Source organism: Athene cunicularia (genome assembly GCF_003259725.1).
Source record: "Athene cunicularia isolate RWA chromosome 4 unlocalized genomic scaffold, athCun1 chr4_part3, whole genome shotgun sequence".
Classification (NCBI taxonomy): Eukaryota; Metazoa; Chordata; class Aves; order Strigiformes; family Strigidae; genus Athene; species Athene cunicularia.
Genome location: NW_020799100.1, coordinates 21,565,687 through 21,586,197, shown reverse-complemented (window position 1 = coordinate 21,586,197; position 20,511 = coordinate 21,565,687). Strand labels below are relative to the sequence as shown.

General features: G+C 45.0%; 1 protein-coding gene across 2 annotated transcripts in view; it reads left to right on the top strand.

Annotated features, from left to right (window-relative positions):
• Positions 1–17,609, top strand: part of SH3BGRL (SH3 domain binding glutamate rich protein like) — a 34,186-nt gene extending 16,577 nt beyond the window's left edge. For both annotated transcript variants that reach the window (XM_026848234.1, XM_026848235.1), the window contains exons 2-4: positions 7,182–7,367; positions 10,568–10,648; positions 14,733–17,609. In XM_026848234.1, the coding sequence (XP_026704035.1) occupies positions 7,182–7,367; positions 10,568–10,648; positions 14,733–14,765 (300 nt within the window). In that variant the 3' untranslated portion in view covers positions 14,766–17,609. The remainder of the gene's footprint in view (positions 1–7,181; positions 7,368–10,567; positions 10,649–14,732) is intronic.
• Positions 17,610–20,511: the final 2,902 nt, after the last annotated feature.

Here is a 20,511-nt window from a genome sequence, read left to right as displayed (position 1 = left end):
GGGGGGGGGGGGGCAGAATGTGGCTTTTTAATTAAATTAAAAACAACAAAAACACTTTATACAAAAAACCCGGCTCTTTGAATATTACAGCAAAACCAGAGAGAACTCTGATGGAGGCCAGGACCAAGCCTGCTTGGAGGTGGTTTTCTCTGAAGGCAGTCCTGCTGTAGTGTCCTGGGGGTGGAGAACAAGCTTAGGGGGGGGGCCGTCAGGAATCCATGACATTTAGATGCTGCATAGCTGAGCTGCCTGGCTGTTTAACTCCTACAAATTATGTTGTACTGGGAGGCGAAATTATAAGCATTTCGCAGCTAGTTTGCAAGTATTAACTTCTGCATTAGCAACTCGCATGAGGAAGGAATTATCATTTTAGAAAATAGATGAGAAATGTTAAAAAAAAAAGAACAACACCACTTTTTAATTTATTTTTTTTTTAATTCCGAAAAGCACCTGAATAGCTCTGGTGTCAGCCAGCCACAGCGGCAGAGGTTGGCCAGTCCTAAAGTCAGGGTGTGCGGCTCAGCCAGAGGGCTGCCCGCCGGCGCCTTCCTTGGGCTTGGCATCAGCCCGGCATTCCTCGTGCTGCCCCGCTCCCTCCAGAGACAACCACTTTCTGGGGATTTTCACCTCGGCTGCAGTGAGCAAAAGGACGGTGCTGCCGGCAGAGTTTGCCGAAGATTTTTTACGCTGCGCTTTTTCTGGTTGCTGTTTAAATCGGAGCTTATCGACCTTCAGAAGAGACTGAGCCGTTTGAAGAACTGATGGTTACAAGTCTGGCTACGCTTGGTAGCATCACCTGGGGAGCTGAACTTTTTCACCTTTCTGCACAAAGCAGATATCCCCTGTAATTTAAAGAATTGTCCCTTTAATGATGAAACGGCGCGTTGAAAGTCATCAGGGGCTTAAAATGCAACCGCTTTAAAGGTGATATTGCTTTTCCTTATCTAGAACGCAGAAGGCTGGAGTTGGACATGGTAAAAAAGCCTTTTAAAGCTGTTTTTGTCTTTAAATTGCGAAGTGAGCAAGATCTAGATTGGCTCTAAGGTGTGGCTTCAGTGCTGTCCTGGTGCTGTGAGAGGCAGCACAGGCCACGCACCAGCAGGAGCTGGATGCTGTAAAGCAATGCTATAGCCATGGCTGGGAACTTCATAGGAAAGCTCTTTAAAGTTCTTTTAAATCCTCACAACAGTGTATGAGCCATTTAATCGCATTTTGGGGGAAAAATAACCAACCAAACCTGTGTTTTTTCCCTTCATGGAGGTGAGGACACAGGACCCACAGAAACAGCAGAGAACGCTGAGTGCCAGAACAGCAGAGCTGTAGCCACTTCCTCGGCTTGGGAAAGTTTGTTATGTGATCAAAACAGCAGCACTCAAACTGTAAACTTACTTAGGGTTTCAGTGGTCCATAAATAGATTTCCAAAACATGTCTATTGTCCAACAAGGAATTTATTTATAGTCTGAAGAAAATAACAAGACTTAAAAAAAACCCCAGAAAACCCTCTTCGCCAGCAGTGCAAACTGGGCTAGTCTTTTGAATGTGTATGCCTGTGTATACCAAATAAGATAGAAACTTCTTTGAAGTTCATTTAAATAAAGTATTTAACTGTTTCCTTGCAGCGGGGCAGTGCTAAGAGAGGCTGGCTGTTGGACAGACCTGGCTGGAGCTGGGGATGGAGTATTGCCGCTCGCTGGACCAAGGTCCTGCAGCATCACCTCTGCCTCCTTTCTATTTATTATCTTTTAGTTGAGTTCTTTTTTTGCTTTATTTTTTTTTTCTCCTTCAATGAGTAAAGATTCGGAGGAGAAAAAACATACCGAGTCTGAAATGTTGCAGCATTTTCTGGAAAGTTCTTGGCCCGCTTTGGGGTTAAAGCTCCATTTTTGATGGACTGCAGTTTGTTGGAAAACATCACCTGTCGCTCCTCTTGGCAGCTTTGACGTGGTTTCTCTTGCGTTACTGATGTCATCCACTGATGTGAGTTAGAACAATAAATTTAACCTCCGATATATATTCAGTGAGGGACAGCATTTGTTCATAATGCTGAAGTACTCATTTTCAGAATGTTTTTCTGTGCATATCCTCTGTTGAAAGCTTAATATTTCATGATTGGCTTGTAACTGGAAAGGAAGATAATCTTAAAGGATATCAAGGATATCCACAAGGATTTCTTAAAAAAGAAAAAAATCTTTAAAAAGTCTGCTGGAAGCATCAGCTTCTAATGTTGCTTGTGCGAATTCTGTATGCAGAAGATTACAGCTCGGTGGTGAGACTTTGCTTCGCTGCCAGTAACTTGCCATAAAGCTATTTCTGTCTCTGGAACAGACATTGAAAACCAAAACAAAGTGAAAATAGATTCATTTTGGTTACGTTTCCTTCAATGTTATCTTAGGAACATCAGCAAAAAGTATAATGTTTCTGCTCACCTGAGGAATTTTAGATGGTTTTCCCCCAAGAGTGCCCTGAGAAACGTGAACCAGTGTGTTCAGGCTGAGGAACCAGGTGTGTTTTTTCTGGGGTTTGGTAATAAAGGCATTTTTGGACAAAACTGGCTTCCATGTGGAGGTTATTTCCCAAGTAGGGCAGCGGTGAGCTCCAGCATGATGCAGCCCTTCCTCTTGCAGTACCGACGTCTGCTGCTCCCCACCCCGACCCTCCTCCATCTGTCTTTCTTTCTCCATCTCACCCCTGGGATTTTGCCCCATCTCCATCCATCCACTTTGCTGATCTGCTCCTGCCTGCAGCCTCTTCCCTTCCTTGCAGTTGTCTGCCCATCCCTGTCCGTGATGTCTGTTTGTGTGCTCCTGTGTCTGTCCATGAGCCCTCCCACCCCTCCAGTGCTGGTCCCCCAGGCTCAGGATCCTGCCTCAGCGCCGTGGCCCTGGGCCCCCAGCTCCTGCTCTGCCTCTCTCTTGCCCTGCAACGTCTGTCAGGAACTCTCAGTATAAACAAGGATTTTCGTGTTTGCAAACTGCGGTTGGCTGCAGCCAGCAGGCCAAAATAGCTTCAGACATGACAGTTGTTTGCGTAGGACGAGGTGCGGGATCTGGAAAGGCGCTGGCTGGTGGCCATGCCCGGTTAGGCAACCGGGAGAGGGTTGTTTTGGGAAGCGAGTGCTGCGTGTTGACAGGCACATCCTGAAGAAAGGCTCCTTCCCAAACATGGGCAGCGGGAACCATCTTCCAGGCTCTCGTCCTGAGGAAAGTGTATGCCCTTTTGAGTAAGACAAAATACCCTGAAGCAGCAGCAGACATCTCTTGCTCTATTTTAGGTACTTCCCTCCCAGCGGTATTCCAGTGCCTGAGATTAATTGAAATTTTCTATATAAAGTCCCATAAAATAATGCGATCTGGCAGCTCGGTGTCTGCTCTGCCCAGTGGTTGGTGCCATGTTTCTCTGGAGTATTTAATGTTCTCATGTAAGTGCTTGTCATCGTGGTTGGAAGACTTGTCTTGAGAAGCTGGGAGGAAGACATTGCCTCTTAATCTTCCAACTTGCTTTTTTTTCTTTGGCCAGGGTTTCAATCTAATATTACTCATGTATCAACACCAGGCCCTTAATTTTCTTTGCAGTTCTTTAGAGAATTACCTCCTTTGACCACAGACTGAGAGGCACAGACACCAAAATACTGTGCTTGCCTTCCACACGGTGCCTTTTCGAGCAGAAAAAATATATTTCCAGCTTCGCTAGCTCTTCATAAACAAGCAGAGAGGGGTCATCTGCTGTGATGGCCCTTTGGAGCTGCAGTTGTGAACTTGGGATCTGACTGTGCTACCTGTAGCCGAAAAAACAGCCTGGAGATTGTCCTTGCTCCACAGAGTTGGGAGAATGAGCAAAAATAGAGCAAGACAAGCAAGGTGGCAGTGCACAGAGAGATGGTTTGCATATGTATATCTAAGAGGAAAACTATTTTGGTTCATCATATGAAATAATGGTAACACAGGGTAGCCAGAGGCGTTTTCTTCATGTTGAAGAAGCATCGTAATGGCTGAGCTAGTCCGGCGCTGTCAGACTGGGTGCTGCACGGAAGGACTGCGGGGTCTGCCTGCGAAGGGCTGCACTGAGACCGAGCTGAGATGCCGTGGGGAATGTGAGGAGGTGTGTATGGCCAGGAGGCAATCTCATAGTGAAAATTATTTAAAAAATAAAGAGACTTCTCAGGAGATCAAAATCCTAATTATTGTCAAACTTAGAGCTCTTCTTTTACATGGCAGAGGGTATACTTTAATAGTAGATGGGGTAAAAACTTGGTTTTCTTTTTTTTTTTCTTCAATTCTGGGACTTCTCAAGTGTGTTCTCGCAAAGCAGCAGATTTTGGACAAAATTAAGGACTTGAGACTAATGAAAACGATCTGGATCTGTAATTTACAAGTGGTGGGAAACGATTAATTAAAACATAACTAGTTGGGGGAAAAAAAATTTCTGTTTATTCCCAGGTCAGTATGTTGCCCTAGGTGCTGCCCACTGGCAGAGGAGTTCACAATGACAAAGACCTTGCCCTTATTTTAGTCCTAGACAATAGTTCATGAAGGAAGTGCTCGCTTTTTTTTTTTTTTTTTTTCCCCCCTCTGAGCTGTACTGCTCCCTCCTGCTGTGACCCCTCTTATTAAAGGCAAGCGAAGAAATCTCTCAGTAGATTTGAGTCTGCTGAGAAATGTTTTTCTATACCGACTATAACATGAATTATTTCCTCGGGGTGATATGAACTTGTCCGTTTTTATTTATTTTTAGCCATGACGGACATTAGCTAATGCCCAGCAATATTCTTCTCTTTAAGGGTGCAAAGGCAGTCACTAATTGAGTTTGGCAGCTCCTCTGCTGAGGTGTTAGGAGGAATTTCGCTGGCTCTTGCAGTCCTGGGCAGGCGCCTTCCCTGCTGGAGCTGGGATCACATTTTTCCTCTGTCAGGAGAGCAGCGTTGGTCCCTTTGCACTACGCGGAGCTGGATGCAGAGATCTATCTATCCATTTTTTTAAAAAAAACCACCCCACCCACGATCTAGTTTAACCTGGACTGGTTCCTTGCCAGGCAGGCAGCAGTGATGGCTCCAAAGGAGCTGCCAAAGAACGAGGCAGTGGTTGCTTAAAGGCTGCCAGGGCACAGCCGACTCCTCTTTGGAGATGCTGATGCCTCCAAGCAGTTGGTGCTAATTGCTGTAAGGGACCTCAGACAAGAATGCACCCGAGGACATAATTTTTGCAACTGTGATGGATACATCCCAGGAAGGGCAGAGAAACCAACAGACACCTGTGGGAGCCAAAGATAAGAAAGCTGAGAAACTTTACAACCAGAGCAATAAGCCAAGAGGAGGCCTTATACAAAAAAACCCTCAGAGTTTATGGAAATCACGCTAAGAGGCACCTCTTCAGCAACCACTAGGGACCACCACAGACCACCAAAAACCCCCGTGGAAGCCCCTCAGAGACCCTTCCCCGAATTTTAGTACACTTGTGCAATGTATTAACGTATGCATTAGATCTTCTGGAAATCGGTGTGTGCTTGTCAGAAATTCACAGAATCCCAGAACCATCTGGGTTGGAAAAGCCCCTGCAGCTCCTCCAGCCCCACCATGACCCTCACCCTGACGGTTCCCAACTCCCCCAGATCCCTCAGCGCTGGCTCAGCCCGACTCTTCAACCCCTCCAGGGATCCCGGGGACTCCCCCCCTGCCCTGGGCAGCTCATTCCAACGCCCAACAGCCCCTTCTGCACAGAAATCCTTCCTCAGAGCCAGTCTACCCCTTCTCCTCCATGAATATTCATTTCTTTTATTGTATATAATCAGTGTGCCCTTGTCTTTCAGCGTGCACCTTTGGTGGAATGATCCCCCGTGCATCCAGTGCTGCGATACAGGCTGCCTGCCTTCTCAAACTTCACACTAAGTCTCAGAGGGTTCTTTAGAGATTTACAGTAACGCCGCCGCTCTGTGCGCTCCCAAACCTCAGCCTTCCAGGGCAGCCCTTTTCCTCCACAAAAACCTCGCAGCCTCCCTCCCTCCCTCCCTCCCTCCCGGTCCCGGCCCAGCTCTGCTCCCCAGGGCCGTGGGCTGGGTGAGCCGGGGCACAGGCTCCATATTTGGCTCTCAGCTGGCTGTGCCCTGACCCCGGCGCTGCGAGCCCGGAGCTGCTTCTTCTCCCCTGGCCGTATATGGAGAGGCTGCTCGGGAAGCTGGTGGCTGACCTGAATTGGAAGCAGCCATAACATCTGTATGAAAAGCTGCTTTTGTTGTACACTGAGCTAATTAGGTTAAAGCCAGGCCTTGGATTGGTTTTGTAGCGAAGGGAATAATTTGAAGAGAACAGATTTCCCATTAAATCCCATTTTTTTATTGTTTGTCAGGATGCGCATGGTTATAATTTCCTTTATGGTGGTGAAGTCATGCAGAGGAAGGACAGAGCATAAACAGAACATCTCTGTATCAGGAAGTCGGTAATTCATATATGACAGTAATAAAAACCACCTTTCCTGTGAAAAGCCACCCCAGTCCTTGCCACACAGATCCTGCTTTTCACTTGGGTGCTGTGTGAGTGTGCAGAGGAGGGGCTGCATCGGGTGTGGGGTCGCAGTCAGCCCCCTGACACCTCGAGACAAGCAAGGTGGGAGATGTGTGGTCACAGCTCTCCAGAGACCAATCCTGCCAGTGCTGAAGAGGGTTGGTTGGTTTTTATTTTGTCCAAAGAACCAAGAGCCAAAGCTACTTTGAGATCTTACTGTTACTGATGACTCCATGAGATCTGCCAGAAGTCCCCTACCCGAGGAGGACAAAAACCTGGACTCTGAGAAGGGCTGGTTCAGCCTCTGCTTCCAGGGACACAAAGGGAAGGGGTTGTACCTCAGATGCCCCCCCAGCAAACTTCACTGCACCTGAGAAAAGAACATTCCCCTGAGTTAACTGTAAAGCCTGGCCAGTGCAGCCTCTGCAAGGGGATGCTCACACCTTTGCTTTTGGTTGGAGACCCTTGAGATTCACAACACTCACATGTGTATAGGGACAGTGTATTTCGACTTCAGCCTGTTGAATCTTTAGAATGTACTTTTTTATTCTAAGAATTTTCTTACTGCTTCCATTTCAGCCCCTTGTTTCTGCATTGAACCCTGGATTTGCATAATCAGCATCAGAAAAAAAATGGTTTGACTGATTTTGTTTTGCTTTCTCTCCCCCCCTCCTTCTTTTGCGACAGATTAAAAAACAGCAACAAGATGTGTTAGGTTTCTTGGAAGCCAACAAAATTGAATTTGAGGAGAAAGATATCGCCGCCAACGAGGAGAATCGGAAATGGATGCGCGAGAACGTCCCTGAGGACAGCCGGCCAGCGAGCGGGAACCCTCTGCCGCCCCGGCTCTTCAACGACAGCCGGTACCTTGGGGTAAGGAAAGGCTCCAGCGCTCCATCTCTTCTCTTCCCAGGCCTCTTACTCACTGCCATAGTCTCTACTTTGCTCTTGTGATCAGCCAGAAAGGACTTGGCCAGCTGTAGGTTCAAGCGTGCAAACCGTGAAGGGCGTGGAAGGTGTTAGACATTTACCCCTCCTCTGGGCTCTTTATAATAATTCATCCCTGAATATTCCAGTTCTGATGTAGAGGAGAGTTTAAAATTTGGACCTCCTGGCTCTCAGATCATTGTGCTACTTACTGGAATGAGCCTACCACCACCTTGCAGCGTTGTATATATATATATATTTTTTTTTTCTTTGTGGGTTTTTCCCCTCTTACAGCTCTGAAAGATCACAGAGATTTTTTTAATTCTCGTGTTCACCGTGATTGTGAACTAACACTGCACAGAAATCTGGCACACTTGCACCAACTTTATGTTCTGTAGCTGTTCTGTCTCTGTGGGGTTTGCCGATCACTCCGTGGTCTGTTCATCCTCCAAGAGAAGTGCTCATATGCAGCGATGTCTGCCATGATCATAGATCAGTTTTCTGATCCTCCTTGGGATCAGTTTTTCTGTACTGCTTGCAAAATAAAGGCTGTTGCAGTTCACTCATTCCAGTGCCTTGAACAGATTAAAACTCACGTTGCAAATACAATTCCTACTTGTCATTATTTTAATGCTTGATCAAAAGTAAGTTGCCCTGCAGCACTTCTGCTCAGCAGGTCATGCTTGAATGATTACTAGATTAACTGTTAATTTTATTTTTAAAACTTAGTATCTTCTGAAGAGAGCTCGCAGTATGCATTCCTCTGGTGCTGTGTGTTGGTTTCTAAGTCATTTTGCAGTCTTCATTCTGACCTGCAAAGTCTGTAAGTCAGAACCTGCCAGTTCTGGACCTTTGCGAGGTGATTCTATGGCTACTGAAAGAAATTATTCCCAAGGTGCCAGGAATTTTTCTTGCTTGTAATAAAAGCAGAACCTGAAACAATATCCACAGTGAGCCAATCCACCACTTGGCTCTCAGAATTTTACTGACTGTGGTTGTGATGTGGAAGAAGGTTGCTTTGAAGAGACAAATTTAATTGATCGATAGTTGTCTGCAGCTGAAAGCTGAGAAGGGGCTAGTTACAAAGAGCTGAAAACTGTGTTCGGTTCTTTCTCTTTAAAAACAAACAAACATACAAACAAAAAGAGGCAAATATTTCTGTACCAGTAGGAAGTTCAGATGCACTAGTATCACCTTTCTCCCTCGGTGTACCAGAGCTTTAGGGATGCAAGCAGATCCCCTGACAGTTGTCCTTTATCAGTGACATGTTGCCAGATTTGTGGTGCATTGCTGCAGCTCTGCAGTGGGGTGGGACAGGCACAGAAGTTGCTGGGTGCACCTAGATCTGGGTGCTTGCTTATCCGAGATGCATCTGATGTATCCCCAGCTGCAAACCACGACAGTTCTCAGTACAAGAATTTTGGGCAAAGGACTATAGATGCTTCAGAACAGTTCTTGCTGTGAGTTTATTTCATCCCCAGAATTTTGGTTGGTGCCACTTAGAACACTCGAAGTTTGGTCGGTTTGTAGCTGGATTTAAGTTACCACAGTTTGGCTTTCAGGAAGGTAAAAGTTAATTCTGTGCCCGCACACTTGAACCTCTTTATGTCTTTATCTGATCCATCTCAAGCATGAACTTCTCTGTTCGATCTGGTGAAGCATAACAGGCAGAGAAAGGAGCAAATTGACTTTTCTTGGCCCGTGCACAGCAGAAAGGCTGTAACTGTAGATGCTGTGCAAGTTGTCCTGAGCCCTGCTCCTTAGTCACAGGCATTCCTTTCCTGGGAGACGCTGCGCAGCAAACTGCCGGACTATGCACTGGCAAGATAAACAACCCCTTTGTCATCAAGCCGCTCCAGTAGTGTCAACAGAAGGGCTTTGGGGAGGATTTAACATAATCATGCACATTTTTATCAAACTATAATAGCAGCCGAATGCAGTGTGTACAAATCGAAAATAACGTGACATCCGTGACCTCTAGGCAGCTCGAATCCTCCATTCCCTGCACTTGCTGCGATTCCAACTGCAGCAGCCTCTTCTTAGAGCTGCCCCTGCTCTGAACACGCTGCTACTTTCAAACAACACTTGCCGTTTCTTAGGCTTTTGCCTACCAGACAGACAGGCATGTGAAGCAGCGTGCCCTTAATGGCAGCTCTCCTCCTGACTTCAGCCCGAGACTGAGCCTGCTCTTAGCTGCTGCCTTGCCTTGGCTTTCTCAGCTGTGACTCCTGCATCAAAACACCCCCCAGGAAAGCTGGAGGAGGCTGGTACTGCTGCTTCGGTGGGAAAGGGCCGAGAAGGGAAGTCATAGGGCAGATATGTGCTGAGTTTGGAAATTGGAGGGAGGGAAGTATGCAGTAACTCGGACAACAGTGGACTTGCACAAACCTTCTGGCTTCGTTTGGTCAGTGTTTGGCAACTGCTGCTGCTGAGCCACACTGGGGGCTTTTCGCTTGCTCTTCCCTCACTCAGCAGACAGCTAAGCTGTGTTTGTACTCCATACAGCGCTGCAGTCTGCCTCAAATGGAAAAAAAAAAAAGGCAGAGAAGGAAGCGTTGGTATTTATTTTGTTATTTCATTGCTTTTACCTTAATTTCCCTGGGAAGTGGCTGCGTGCACGTTTAGAGCAGCTGCAGTGCACTGCGAGTACAGTGGCAGTGCCACCCAGTTCCCTCCAGTTGCGTAGACTAATCATTAATGGGAAACATGATGGGAAAAGGTGGACTCTCACTTTACAGGTTTCAATTTAACAAGTTTAAGAGTTAGTGTCCATAATTGGCCAGCTGCCATTCCTAATCAGTAATTAGCAATGAGCTCTGGGGATGCGGTTCTGATGACAGAACTAGTGACCACAGCCCCCTTGCTGTGGAGACTGTCCTCTGGGAAAGGCAGAAGCACCTCACAGCAGCACCTTGTTGCTACAGAGAGTGACGCTCCCAGCTCGTCACTTCTTGGACAGTAGAGTTTAGATGGTTTTAGTGCTAATGCTAAATCTCTGAGGTGACACTCTGCGTTTTGCGTTGGGCCACAGGAAGCGGTTTGCTCGGTGCAGGTTGGGTAACACACCAAATGGAGCTGCGATTATTTCTGACGGTTCGTATTTCTGTCTTCTGTTTCCATCCCGCTCCCTGACTCCCGCGGTGAAGGACTATGAAGCTTTCTTTGAGGCACGAGAGAACAATGCAGTATATGCGTTTTTAGGCTTGACTGCACCGCCTGGTTCAAAGGTAGGTGTGGACATTTCTCGCAGTAAACCCCACCTGTATTTTACACCCTTGTTCTTCTCTCCTCATAGTAGGATATTCCATGTTTTATAGTTGCCCCATTCAGTCTACCTGCTGGTCTGATATTCAGTATCCAGAGACTAACTTTCAGGCTTCAACATCACAGCAACACGCTGGTGTTGTGTGCTGGTTTATTTGGAGGATGTTGTGTTCCCTGGAGGCATCTTCTTCCCACTCCTACCAGAAAACCCCAGCATTTGGTACAGAGCTCCTTTGGTATCCTCACTGCAGAGCCACTCTGCTTTTTTTTAAGTTAATGGAAGAGCTTTTGTTGCTTTGGAAAGAAGAGCTGGGTCAAGTTCTTACCATTGAAAATTTTTTTTTTTTTATTGTACACTCTGGGAACAAGTGAAAGACTGGCTAATATTTGCACTGAAGAACTCACAAGAAATCTAGGTGAAAAAAATTGTCATTTCAGTTCAGTGAAAAAACTGAATTCACATGAAGTTTTATGAGATTTTTATACTAGAAAATACTTGGAAACCAGAGTTGCTCTTTTTGAAATAATGTCTTGCTTCAGAGTAATTTTTTCCTCCAGCTTGTGATCCTTTGCCTTGTTTTCCTTTGCCAGTTACAAACTGGGCTGCTGCTTGGTAGATGCAATGGGCTGGAATTCTCCTTTGATTTTGATAGGATAGGACAAGCCTGCATTATACGTTTCACTTGACAGCAGCAGGATCCTCCGGGTCACTTCCAGCTTTCTTGTTCCAGTGGATAAACACGCCGTTTCCTTTCAACTTTGTTCGTGCAGGAGTTGAAGGTCACGCTGTGCACGCCACTGAGACCTGATTTTAAAGGTGGATGATGACCCACCAGTATTAAGCATTACGAATTGTGGGTCAGACTGAAGCAGTTTTGGGAACCAAACGATTTCTAGCAGTAGCTAGAGTAACATTCACACATGTGAATGGTGCAGTGAGGAAAAAATCTACCTCATACAGAACTGCAGAGAGCAAAACCTGTGCTACGTGCCCCAGCATCACGCGTGGCTGGCGCCAGAAGGCCAGCTGCACATGCTGTGATAGTCATGTAAATCTTATTTAAGTTTCTTGGAACATCTGCACAGCGTTGCACAACAGAGTGTGCAGGATGGAGCCGAGGAGTGAGAAAGCAGCCCTGAGAGCAGGGGAGGCAGGAAAGCCCGTGTGTTTCTCCTCGTGCCCGAGCTCTGTGGTACTGGAGAGCAGTTGCTGCCACGACGAATCAGGTCATCCGTCTCCATAACGTTTATGAACATCGCTGCTTACTTAACCTGCCAGATTGCAGAAGCAGTCTGCGGGGCTATTAGTTGCTCTGATTCTGTCCTAAGGGATGCTCTGATTCTGTCCTAAGGGATGCTCTGATTCTGTCCTCACCTAAGGAGAAAGTGAGTTCTAAAAAGGAGAGATACAACGCAGCTGTGCTCTGCTGAATTTTCATTTCACCACTTGGGGAGGTGCGTTTGAGCTTATGCAAAGATAACCTTTGCATAACTGACCTTGTACCCAGTGCATTCTGCTGTCGGTCTGACTTTTGGTATCCATCCCACAATTACGTGATGTCAAATCAAGCTGATTGCCTGCTGCTGAGGAGGAGAAACTCATTGGTAGTTGCTGAAATTGGCATTTACAGCATAGCTGCGTGCATCTTGGATGGAATATTGTAGTTAATGACATTGCGTCTGCGCATGTTGCTACATGAAATGGAAGGAGCCTGGGATCAACCTGTGTGTGATTGCAAGAGAGGGCCTTGACAGCAAACCTCTGTTAAATGGCATTATGAGAGATTTGGAAAGTTAATTTGACGCTGAACACAAAGGGCCAATATTAGTGCTAACAGAGACGGGCTCAGAACTGAGCATGGGAAAGGCAAGTAACTCTTTACTGAGCCCTGGAGCTTTGGTTTGTGCTTTGGGCACTGAGTGTAGTTGGACCTACAAACTCCGGGAGAGGTTGGCATTAATATAGCTTAAATATCCCTCCTTCAGAATACAGGTAGGTTTTAAAAGGAGAGGATTTAGGGAGTTAAAGGCTGTGACTAATTATTTAAGGACTGGGACCATGCTCCGTGAGGGGTCTCGAGGGAGAAGTAAGGGACAGTAGGAAAGAGGGATAGAGGCAGATCTGAAAAGCGGAGCCTTTCCCGGGTAACTTGCAGGACTGCGCCCAAGGCAGTGGAGTTTGACCTTACAGACAAACAGGTTAACGTATTCTCTGAGTTAGTTGTGCCCGCTTTCCTGGGGGTGAGGGAAAGCCAAGAATCCTCTCCAGGTTACCACTGCCTGTTTGGAAGATAAGTACTTTGTCTTCCATTTTCGGGGCGGGGAGAGGGGAAACAAACCAAAAAAAAACCCCGAACTAGATGTCACTTCTGTAGTGCCTATGACTGGTTAATGGAATTACTACACGGCCAAGGGAACCGTCTCCTCTTTGTTGCTGTTCAAAGAACCGCTTGTTTTCTAGAGAATATCAAACATCCTTGTTTTTTTCCAGGCTTTCTAGTTCTTTTTAATCTTTCCTTCATTCCTCACCTGCCTGTTCTGCCGTGAACAGAGAGGATGCCCTGGCACGAGCAGCATGGGTGCGCGGCGACGTCCCGGCTCCGCTCTTTGACCCGCGGCGTGCGGCCGGAGGAGCAGAGCATGGTCCGGGCCTGAGCCAGCCGTCCCAGCAAAGCTCTTCCCACGGCCCTGACTTAAAAGGCAGCGTGATGAGAGGCACTTGGGCAGGGAGCCAGGAAAACCAGAGTGAGCCACCGCGTCTGAGATAAGGGAGATACGCGTGGTACTTCCTGCTGCGCAGGCTGGGGTCACCCACCGCCTCCCCTCTCTTAGGAGGCTTAACAGGCTTCTTGGAAATTCCCTTCTTAGTCCTTCCTCCTCTTGTTTTTTATTTGTTTAGCATACTGGCTCATGTTAACAACGATACTGTTGAGTCTGTTATTGTCAGTATTTCTAGGCACTCATAAAAGCAAACAATTCCATTACATAAAACTTTAGCAGATGAACTTTTTGCTTTTAAAACGAACCACTCTGTGACTGTTCATTGTCTCGTAGGCCACGTTGCTGCTAACAGATTAATTATATTAATCTTCAGAAAAAAATTCCTTTTGCGTTTCTTCTGTTGTCATTCTGTTCCCATTTGCGACCAGCGTACAAAGGCTGAAAGAAGACTGAAAAATGCAAGCTTTAGGTTTTTAACACTCCTCCTGAATTAGACTGAGGATTGTCAGCTGGTACGTCTGCTAAACCCCTTTAGGTGTTTCTTCAGCTCAGGAGCTTCACAGGAATGTTTTTGTGGAGCTGAAGGTCCCCCCGGAGGCGTGTGTTGGGAGCCCTGGGTGCAGAGGGTGGTGGCAGGCCGGGGAGCAGCTGCCTCGCTGCCCACAGCAGGGACCCGGGGTTCCTCAGCGGGGCCGCGACGGGACAGAGCCGCTGCCAGGCACGACGGAGCTCGCCAGGGGTCCGGGGCTGCAGCAGCTCCCGGCTGTGTCCCACCGAGGGCTTGCAGGCTGCTCCCATCACCCTGCTGGAAGGCAAAAGCTAATTGCGGGTCATTTGGTAGGGTTTAGCTCAGGAAGTAAATTGTGTCTCGGATAAAACCTCATTTTTTTCCCTCCCCTTTTTTTCTTTTTTTGATGTGGAGACTTATTAAGAATACCTTTTTCATTTAACCAGAGTTCTTCAAACAATCTTCCATCTCTAAATAGTTCTTTTGTCCTAATATAAAATGAGGGATAACTTGTTATATCTGATCTTTTGGTTTAAACTGTTAAGGTCAAAATTCACCATGGGCACGGGTTGGAATATTCCTGCAGGTCTTACTTGAGCTAGCTCAGAGCTGGAGTTGAAGCCAGCACCTCATAGGACTTGTTTTATAACGTCATCGTAGGCAGCAGGGACTCAATTTCCTTGAGTTGGGTTCAGTGCTGCTCACCTGGTAACCAGGTACTGCTGCAGTTTTTGTCATGTCATATGCTACCACAGGTATGTGCACGTCGTCACCTTTCATTAAGCACTAATACATGTAATTCTCTTCTGCTATTTCAGGAAGCCGAAGCACTGGCAAAGCAGCAAGCATGAATTTCAACTGCCTTAAAATGTTCTGTAAAGGGAATTTCCACAGCTTTTTATAAAATAGTACAATTGTCTCTGCTTCAAGAAATATAGATGTGATTTCTAACATTTGATTGGTGCTTGCAGCATTCACCGTACGTAATACAAATCTGAACACAAGATGAAAATGTGAACTTAAAGGTAGAGAGCACGGGGTGTATTATTACAAAGTTGGAAGCATAGGAAACTGAAGCAATTAGACATGAACGATTTTCATGGAGTTTAAACTGTCTTGGCAATTTGTTCATTTTGTGTAAACTTCAAGAAACTATTTTAATACTAATAATACAGATGGGGTTATACCTAGAGATCCAACTATTTAAAATATGGAAAACAAGCAACAGCATCTAAAACCTTGTCAAATACCAACTTTAGTGCCTGAGTTGCCTCAAAAAAAAAAAAATGTTACTGAATTAACACAGTAATTTTTCAGTGTCTTTTCTGGTTTTGGATGAAATTGTAGGTGGTATCGTGTAGTATAGCCATTGTAGTCACTTTTGAAAGTTGTGTTTGTTCTTTTGTAGAATGGTTATTTAAGATTTGTATTGTAACACACTGTACAGATGAAAAAAAAAAAACCACAAACAAAAAAACAAAATGCCATGTATTTCTCATTTAAGTGATGCGTGTGGGCTCTTTTGACAAAGAAAAAGGGATTTGGGTAATGGCCAGCCTTTCCGTTGGCAGGTTCAGCACACAGCTGCCTAAGCGTGACTCCATTGCATGTCTGTGGGCAGGATTCAGGGCACCTCAGTGAAGTATGTGCTAATTCCCAGGCGATGTTGCCAATAAGCCAAAACGGCCAGAAATGGCATTTCCTTACCTATGTAAGGGCGAAAGCCTTTGATCTATTTCTCTACAAAACTACCAGTTCACACTGCTTCTAGCGTTAGGCATCTTATTGCATGTTCATGTAGTCATTAGATTCATAGAGTATTTTTTCAAACAAGGAAATAAATGTTTGAATAGCAAGAACTATTGTAATTAACCAAGACTTTTTTTTTTTTTTTTTTTAAGGTTTAAAAACTTTTTTTCCATTGTTATTGCCATATCATGAAGCTATTACAGGAATTGCAAATCTATTAAAGTGTCTTGTATCGGTGAATTTACCATGTGCAATATTAACCTGTCTGTTCTCCCAGTGCTCATGAGATAATCTGTATTTCTTGGCCATATTCTGCAAAAATACAAGCAATTACAAGTGCCCTGAAGGATGAGAAACAGGTTTAAAAAGTGTGAGGGTAATTTAAAATGCATTTTGCACCACATAATGTACTTACTCCCCAGAAGTATCAAAAGACAGCAAGATAATTAGTCCTTGCTCTGGTTAGAGGATCATTCTAATAGCTGTGCACACACACATTTTGATTTTTTTGTTTTATGAAGACGGAGAAGCAGGTGGTGCAGATCTGCAGAAGGCTGCAGCGTACCATCGCCGTGCGGTCCTTTCACACCGATGCTGTAAAACGTGTGCTGTGCTTTTCAGATCCCTTCTGACACGGATTACAGTTCATAGTTTGGGAGTCTGAAATTAGGAGCAGGATAAAAGTGAAAACTCCACGTTTGCAAAGACGTTCTGAAGGGCTGTAATTAAATACTTCCCTCACCAACATTTCTTTGGGGCTTTTGTAGTGCTTCCGTGCACTGCAAGCGATGATTTTGTCAACATCTGGTAAAAGGGAAGTGCAGGTAGTTGCTTTGGTTGGAGCAGCTCTGCCTCTAGACAGCTCGTGATTCCGCAGACGTCTGAGTGAGCAGGATCTAGCGCGGAGCCAAGTTAGGTAAAACGACATTCAGTTCGTGTTTTATCTTTTTTCGATTTGGGAGCCTGGGAGTCAGTCTGAAGCTTGTGCTTATGAAAGCAAGCAGAGTATCAAAAGGCATAGGGATAGATTAATGTTGCCTTACCTTCAAGATTAACACATGCATTTGTGCTTTTTCATTAACAGGCTTTATCAGCAAATATTGAAATCTTGTGAAATTTATTTTAAGATCTTTCGGGGATGGAAGTTAAGTTACATCCAGTGTCTGATTCGTGTTGTCCGCTGTGATTTCATCTTTCTGAACCGAGGTGATTTTCCTTTCTTAATATTGGCACAGCCTCTCTCAGTGTCTAAACTAACGGTCAAAGTTTTGAGAACGTATGTAAGAGTCCTAAGTGAAGTTTTGCGAAGAAAGCGGAATTTGACACACGAGTCACTATACTCACACCAATTTGCTGCGTTTCCTGGGAAAGTATGGTGTAAGTTTTGTGAATTACAGTCATTATTTTGGAGAAGCTGTAATTGGAAGCCGCTGCCAAATTCTGTCAGTTCAGCGACCCAAAACATTCTGAAACGAGGTCAGTCTCTGTTTCTGACGGTCAAGAAAATTGCCAAGTTTAAGAAAGCAAAGTCACTTCCCTCCTCTGGTCCCCCGCCCTTGCCATATGGTAGCGTTCAAACTGTATCAGCATTCCTCTGAAAGCTCTGTCGAGACAGACTGAATTATTTCTTTGTCCGGGGAACAAGGCACCGACACAGACTGAAAAATACCGAAAATATCTCTTTGTTGTGGGACTGCGTGTCAAACTTCCATTCATTTTGATGCAGGTATCTTGCTTGGCTTTAGGAGTGCTAGGAATCTGTTGCCTATATGCTGGTTTTCTGTTTCCCTTACCTGTATTAGATTAACGATGGGAGCAAGAACTGAATTTGTTCATTTCTTTATTTTTTTTTCTTCCTATGTAGAGGGCAGGCATTGAGGATTTAACCTGTATATTAACCATTCCTGTATCATTCCAATAAAATTGTTTTAGAATGCTTTCTCACACCATTGACTTGTTTGCATGTTTTGTTGACGGGTTGAAGCGGTCCCCTAAGTTGAGAGAAGTGGGGTTTTCAAATGAAAATACTGCCCTAAAAGTACAGGATCCGTCCAAAAGTGAACACAAGACATCGCTGCTGCTGCATGTGGAGCCTGTTGGGTTGGATCTCTCTCGCCTATTGCAACTAATGGGTTTTAATTACTTAGGATGCACCTACCCAGAAGAGCCCTCGGAGGTTTTGGGGGTTTTAGGAGAGCGCTGAATACACTTCCTAATTAACCTGCTTTCTCACTCTTCCCCCAAGGCAGTTACAAACCGAAAGCGGACGGGCAGATCAGCTTCACCCCATGCCTGTAGAGCCTGCCAAACACTCTCAGTTGCTTTTTTTTTTTTTTTTCCAATGTGTAATTAATTAGCTTTATGCTGCTCACAGCAGGGGAACCACGTTATTTAATATTTGTGTTGCCAGAGGGCGGCGTTTGATAAATTTTTTAAACTAAAACTATTCGGTTTTACCTTCTCTATTTGCCTGCTAGATGCAGCAGGTACATTGTTTTAAGCTTTACGTGAAGTTTTGCACCACCTAGGAGATCTTCTGTAGAGCTACAGAAGATGCATTCACAGCCCCTAAACTGCTGGAGGATTTGCCCAGATCCAACATCAATTCACCTCCTCGGAAGGAAACTTAAGAACTTAATTCTTTAAAGAATGGTTTGCGAGAAGGCTGCTTGCTTGCCATTTACAGGATCAACTTTGTTCTGTCCGAACAACTAAAGCACAGCCGAGGACCCTCAGTTACACTGATGTCTTTTAATGTTTTTTATTGCTTGTCTCACACTTACTTGCCCTTCTTTAGTGTCTTAAATGGTCCATAATGGAAGAGGAAAAAGGGGGTTTGATGCCATTTCTAAATTACATCGAATCCCATTTATTTTCCCTGTATTTTCACTTCACTTGTATAACCCAGAAAAATCCCTGGTTGTTTATAAAAAGTCTTAAAATCCCAAATTGTTATTCATTAATGTAAAGCTCAACGCAGAGAGTTTTTAAAAATCTGTTTAAAAACCAAACCGCATGTGTGCAAATAACGTTTACTTAACTTGCCGTTTGAGGTTACGGTGGTGTGCACTGTACTAATAAACTTTTCTACCAATTAATCTGGGATTTTATTCATTCCTCATTTAATAGTCTCGATCTGTATGTCATGGAAAATTCTGTAAAGTCTGATTATATCATTCGGCTCGTGTTGCACGTATTTCAAAACACCAGAAAAGTCTTGCAGGACAAATGTGAGGTGGGCAGGGTGGAGGTCGTGCCTCCGAGTCCCTTGCTGAAGGGTTTTTATTCGGAGCGGGGTTAATGTCACAGAGCCCAGACCGGGGTAACGTGAGGTGCAGTTCAGTCAGAAGTAGGCGTGTAAAGGAGTGGCTCCTGAGCAGCTCAGTTGCTGGTAAGAGACTACATATATATATATATTTATTATAGATAAAGATCTGTTCTGTATCCTGGTTTACTTTTTTTTTTTTTTTTTTTTTTTTTTTTTTTTTTTTTTTTTTTTTAACATGAGAAAAAGGTATTAACTAGTCCTGTGCGCTCAGGCCGACAGTTTGAGAAAGTCAAGGAGTAAGACTTAACTAGAACAACGTAATGAAGTTTTTTTCAAAGGATCAATTTAAAGCCATTACCATAATAGATTTCAGACCGATCAGTAACCTGCGTTAAGAACTTTATCAGACCTCATTTCTCCTGTGTTTTCCCCATTCTGGTACGAGAATTTTAATAGCCTATTTAAGAAGAAACTGGGAGAACTCGTTACCTGGGAACAAGCCATTAAACTTTCCTGACTTAGGTAGGTTTTCCTAACTTAGTGTTCTCCTCTTTTGCCAGTCTGGCTTTTCCAGGGTTTTTTGGTGATGTAAATACAAGAGTGGGGAAGTGTTCAACGCTGCCTTGAGGCGTTCTGTGATCAGGTCTCTGAGGAGGACCTGATGCAAGGTGTGAGGGGAAAACAAAGGCATTTACTTATTGCTCGTTATCCATGCAGCCCATTCCAGATCTGCCTACTGGCACTGCATTTCCTCCACGTTCCTTTTTTTTTTTTTCCCTTTCTCACAGAGATTACAACAGCATCTGCGCTGGTCCTGGAAACGGATTACATACACTTGGCATAGAGAAAAAATGATCTGTGAAGCCCATCTGCATAGATCAGGTAGCACTAAGTACACAAAATAATCCCACTCTACAAAGTAACTAATTACCAAGTAATTGTCTTTTAATGAGTTTCCCGCAGAAATATCGTCCATATTACGTGGTCTTGGCAGAATGTTTTAGATTGAGGAGTTCATCAGTAACGATTTTGAAGTCCGTTAGTGACCAGTTTTGAAATGTATTTGGTAACCTGTTAGAAGAGCTTTGGGAAAGGCAAAAGGACTCTACAAGTCAGCTTAAGGTGATGAAGTAGAAATTGCTGTCTTACTACAGGGAGGTGAGCGCTGTCATAGTAAGTTCTGAGTACTCGGAGTGCTCTGAGTGTAAAGTGTATGTATTTAGTATGTTGGTTCATGAATATCAGAGCTGGTCCCGTACACGGTAATTCCTTCTCCCACAGGTTTGTCTGCTGAAGACCTCTTGAGGGACTTCTTCATTTTCAGTTGCTTGGGATAACATCTCAAAATCCTTAAAAAAAAAGGGAAACCATCAACATCATTCATACGATGCCATGAGACCGGTCAGGGTGAGGTTCATGGTTGGGCTGGAGGATCTTCAAGGTCTTTCCCAGCCGAGACGACTCAGGGATTCTGTGGGCTCCAGCTGACATAAACGCGGTTCGTTGCCCTTTGGTAACCGGGAAGGCGGCGCCCGAGGCGCAGGAGCTGCCGGGCCGCCCTCAGGCCGAGCTGAGCCCCG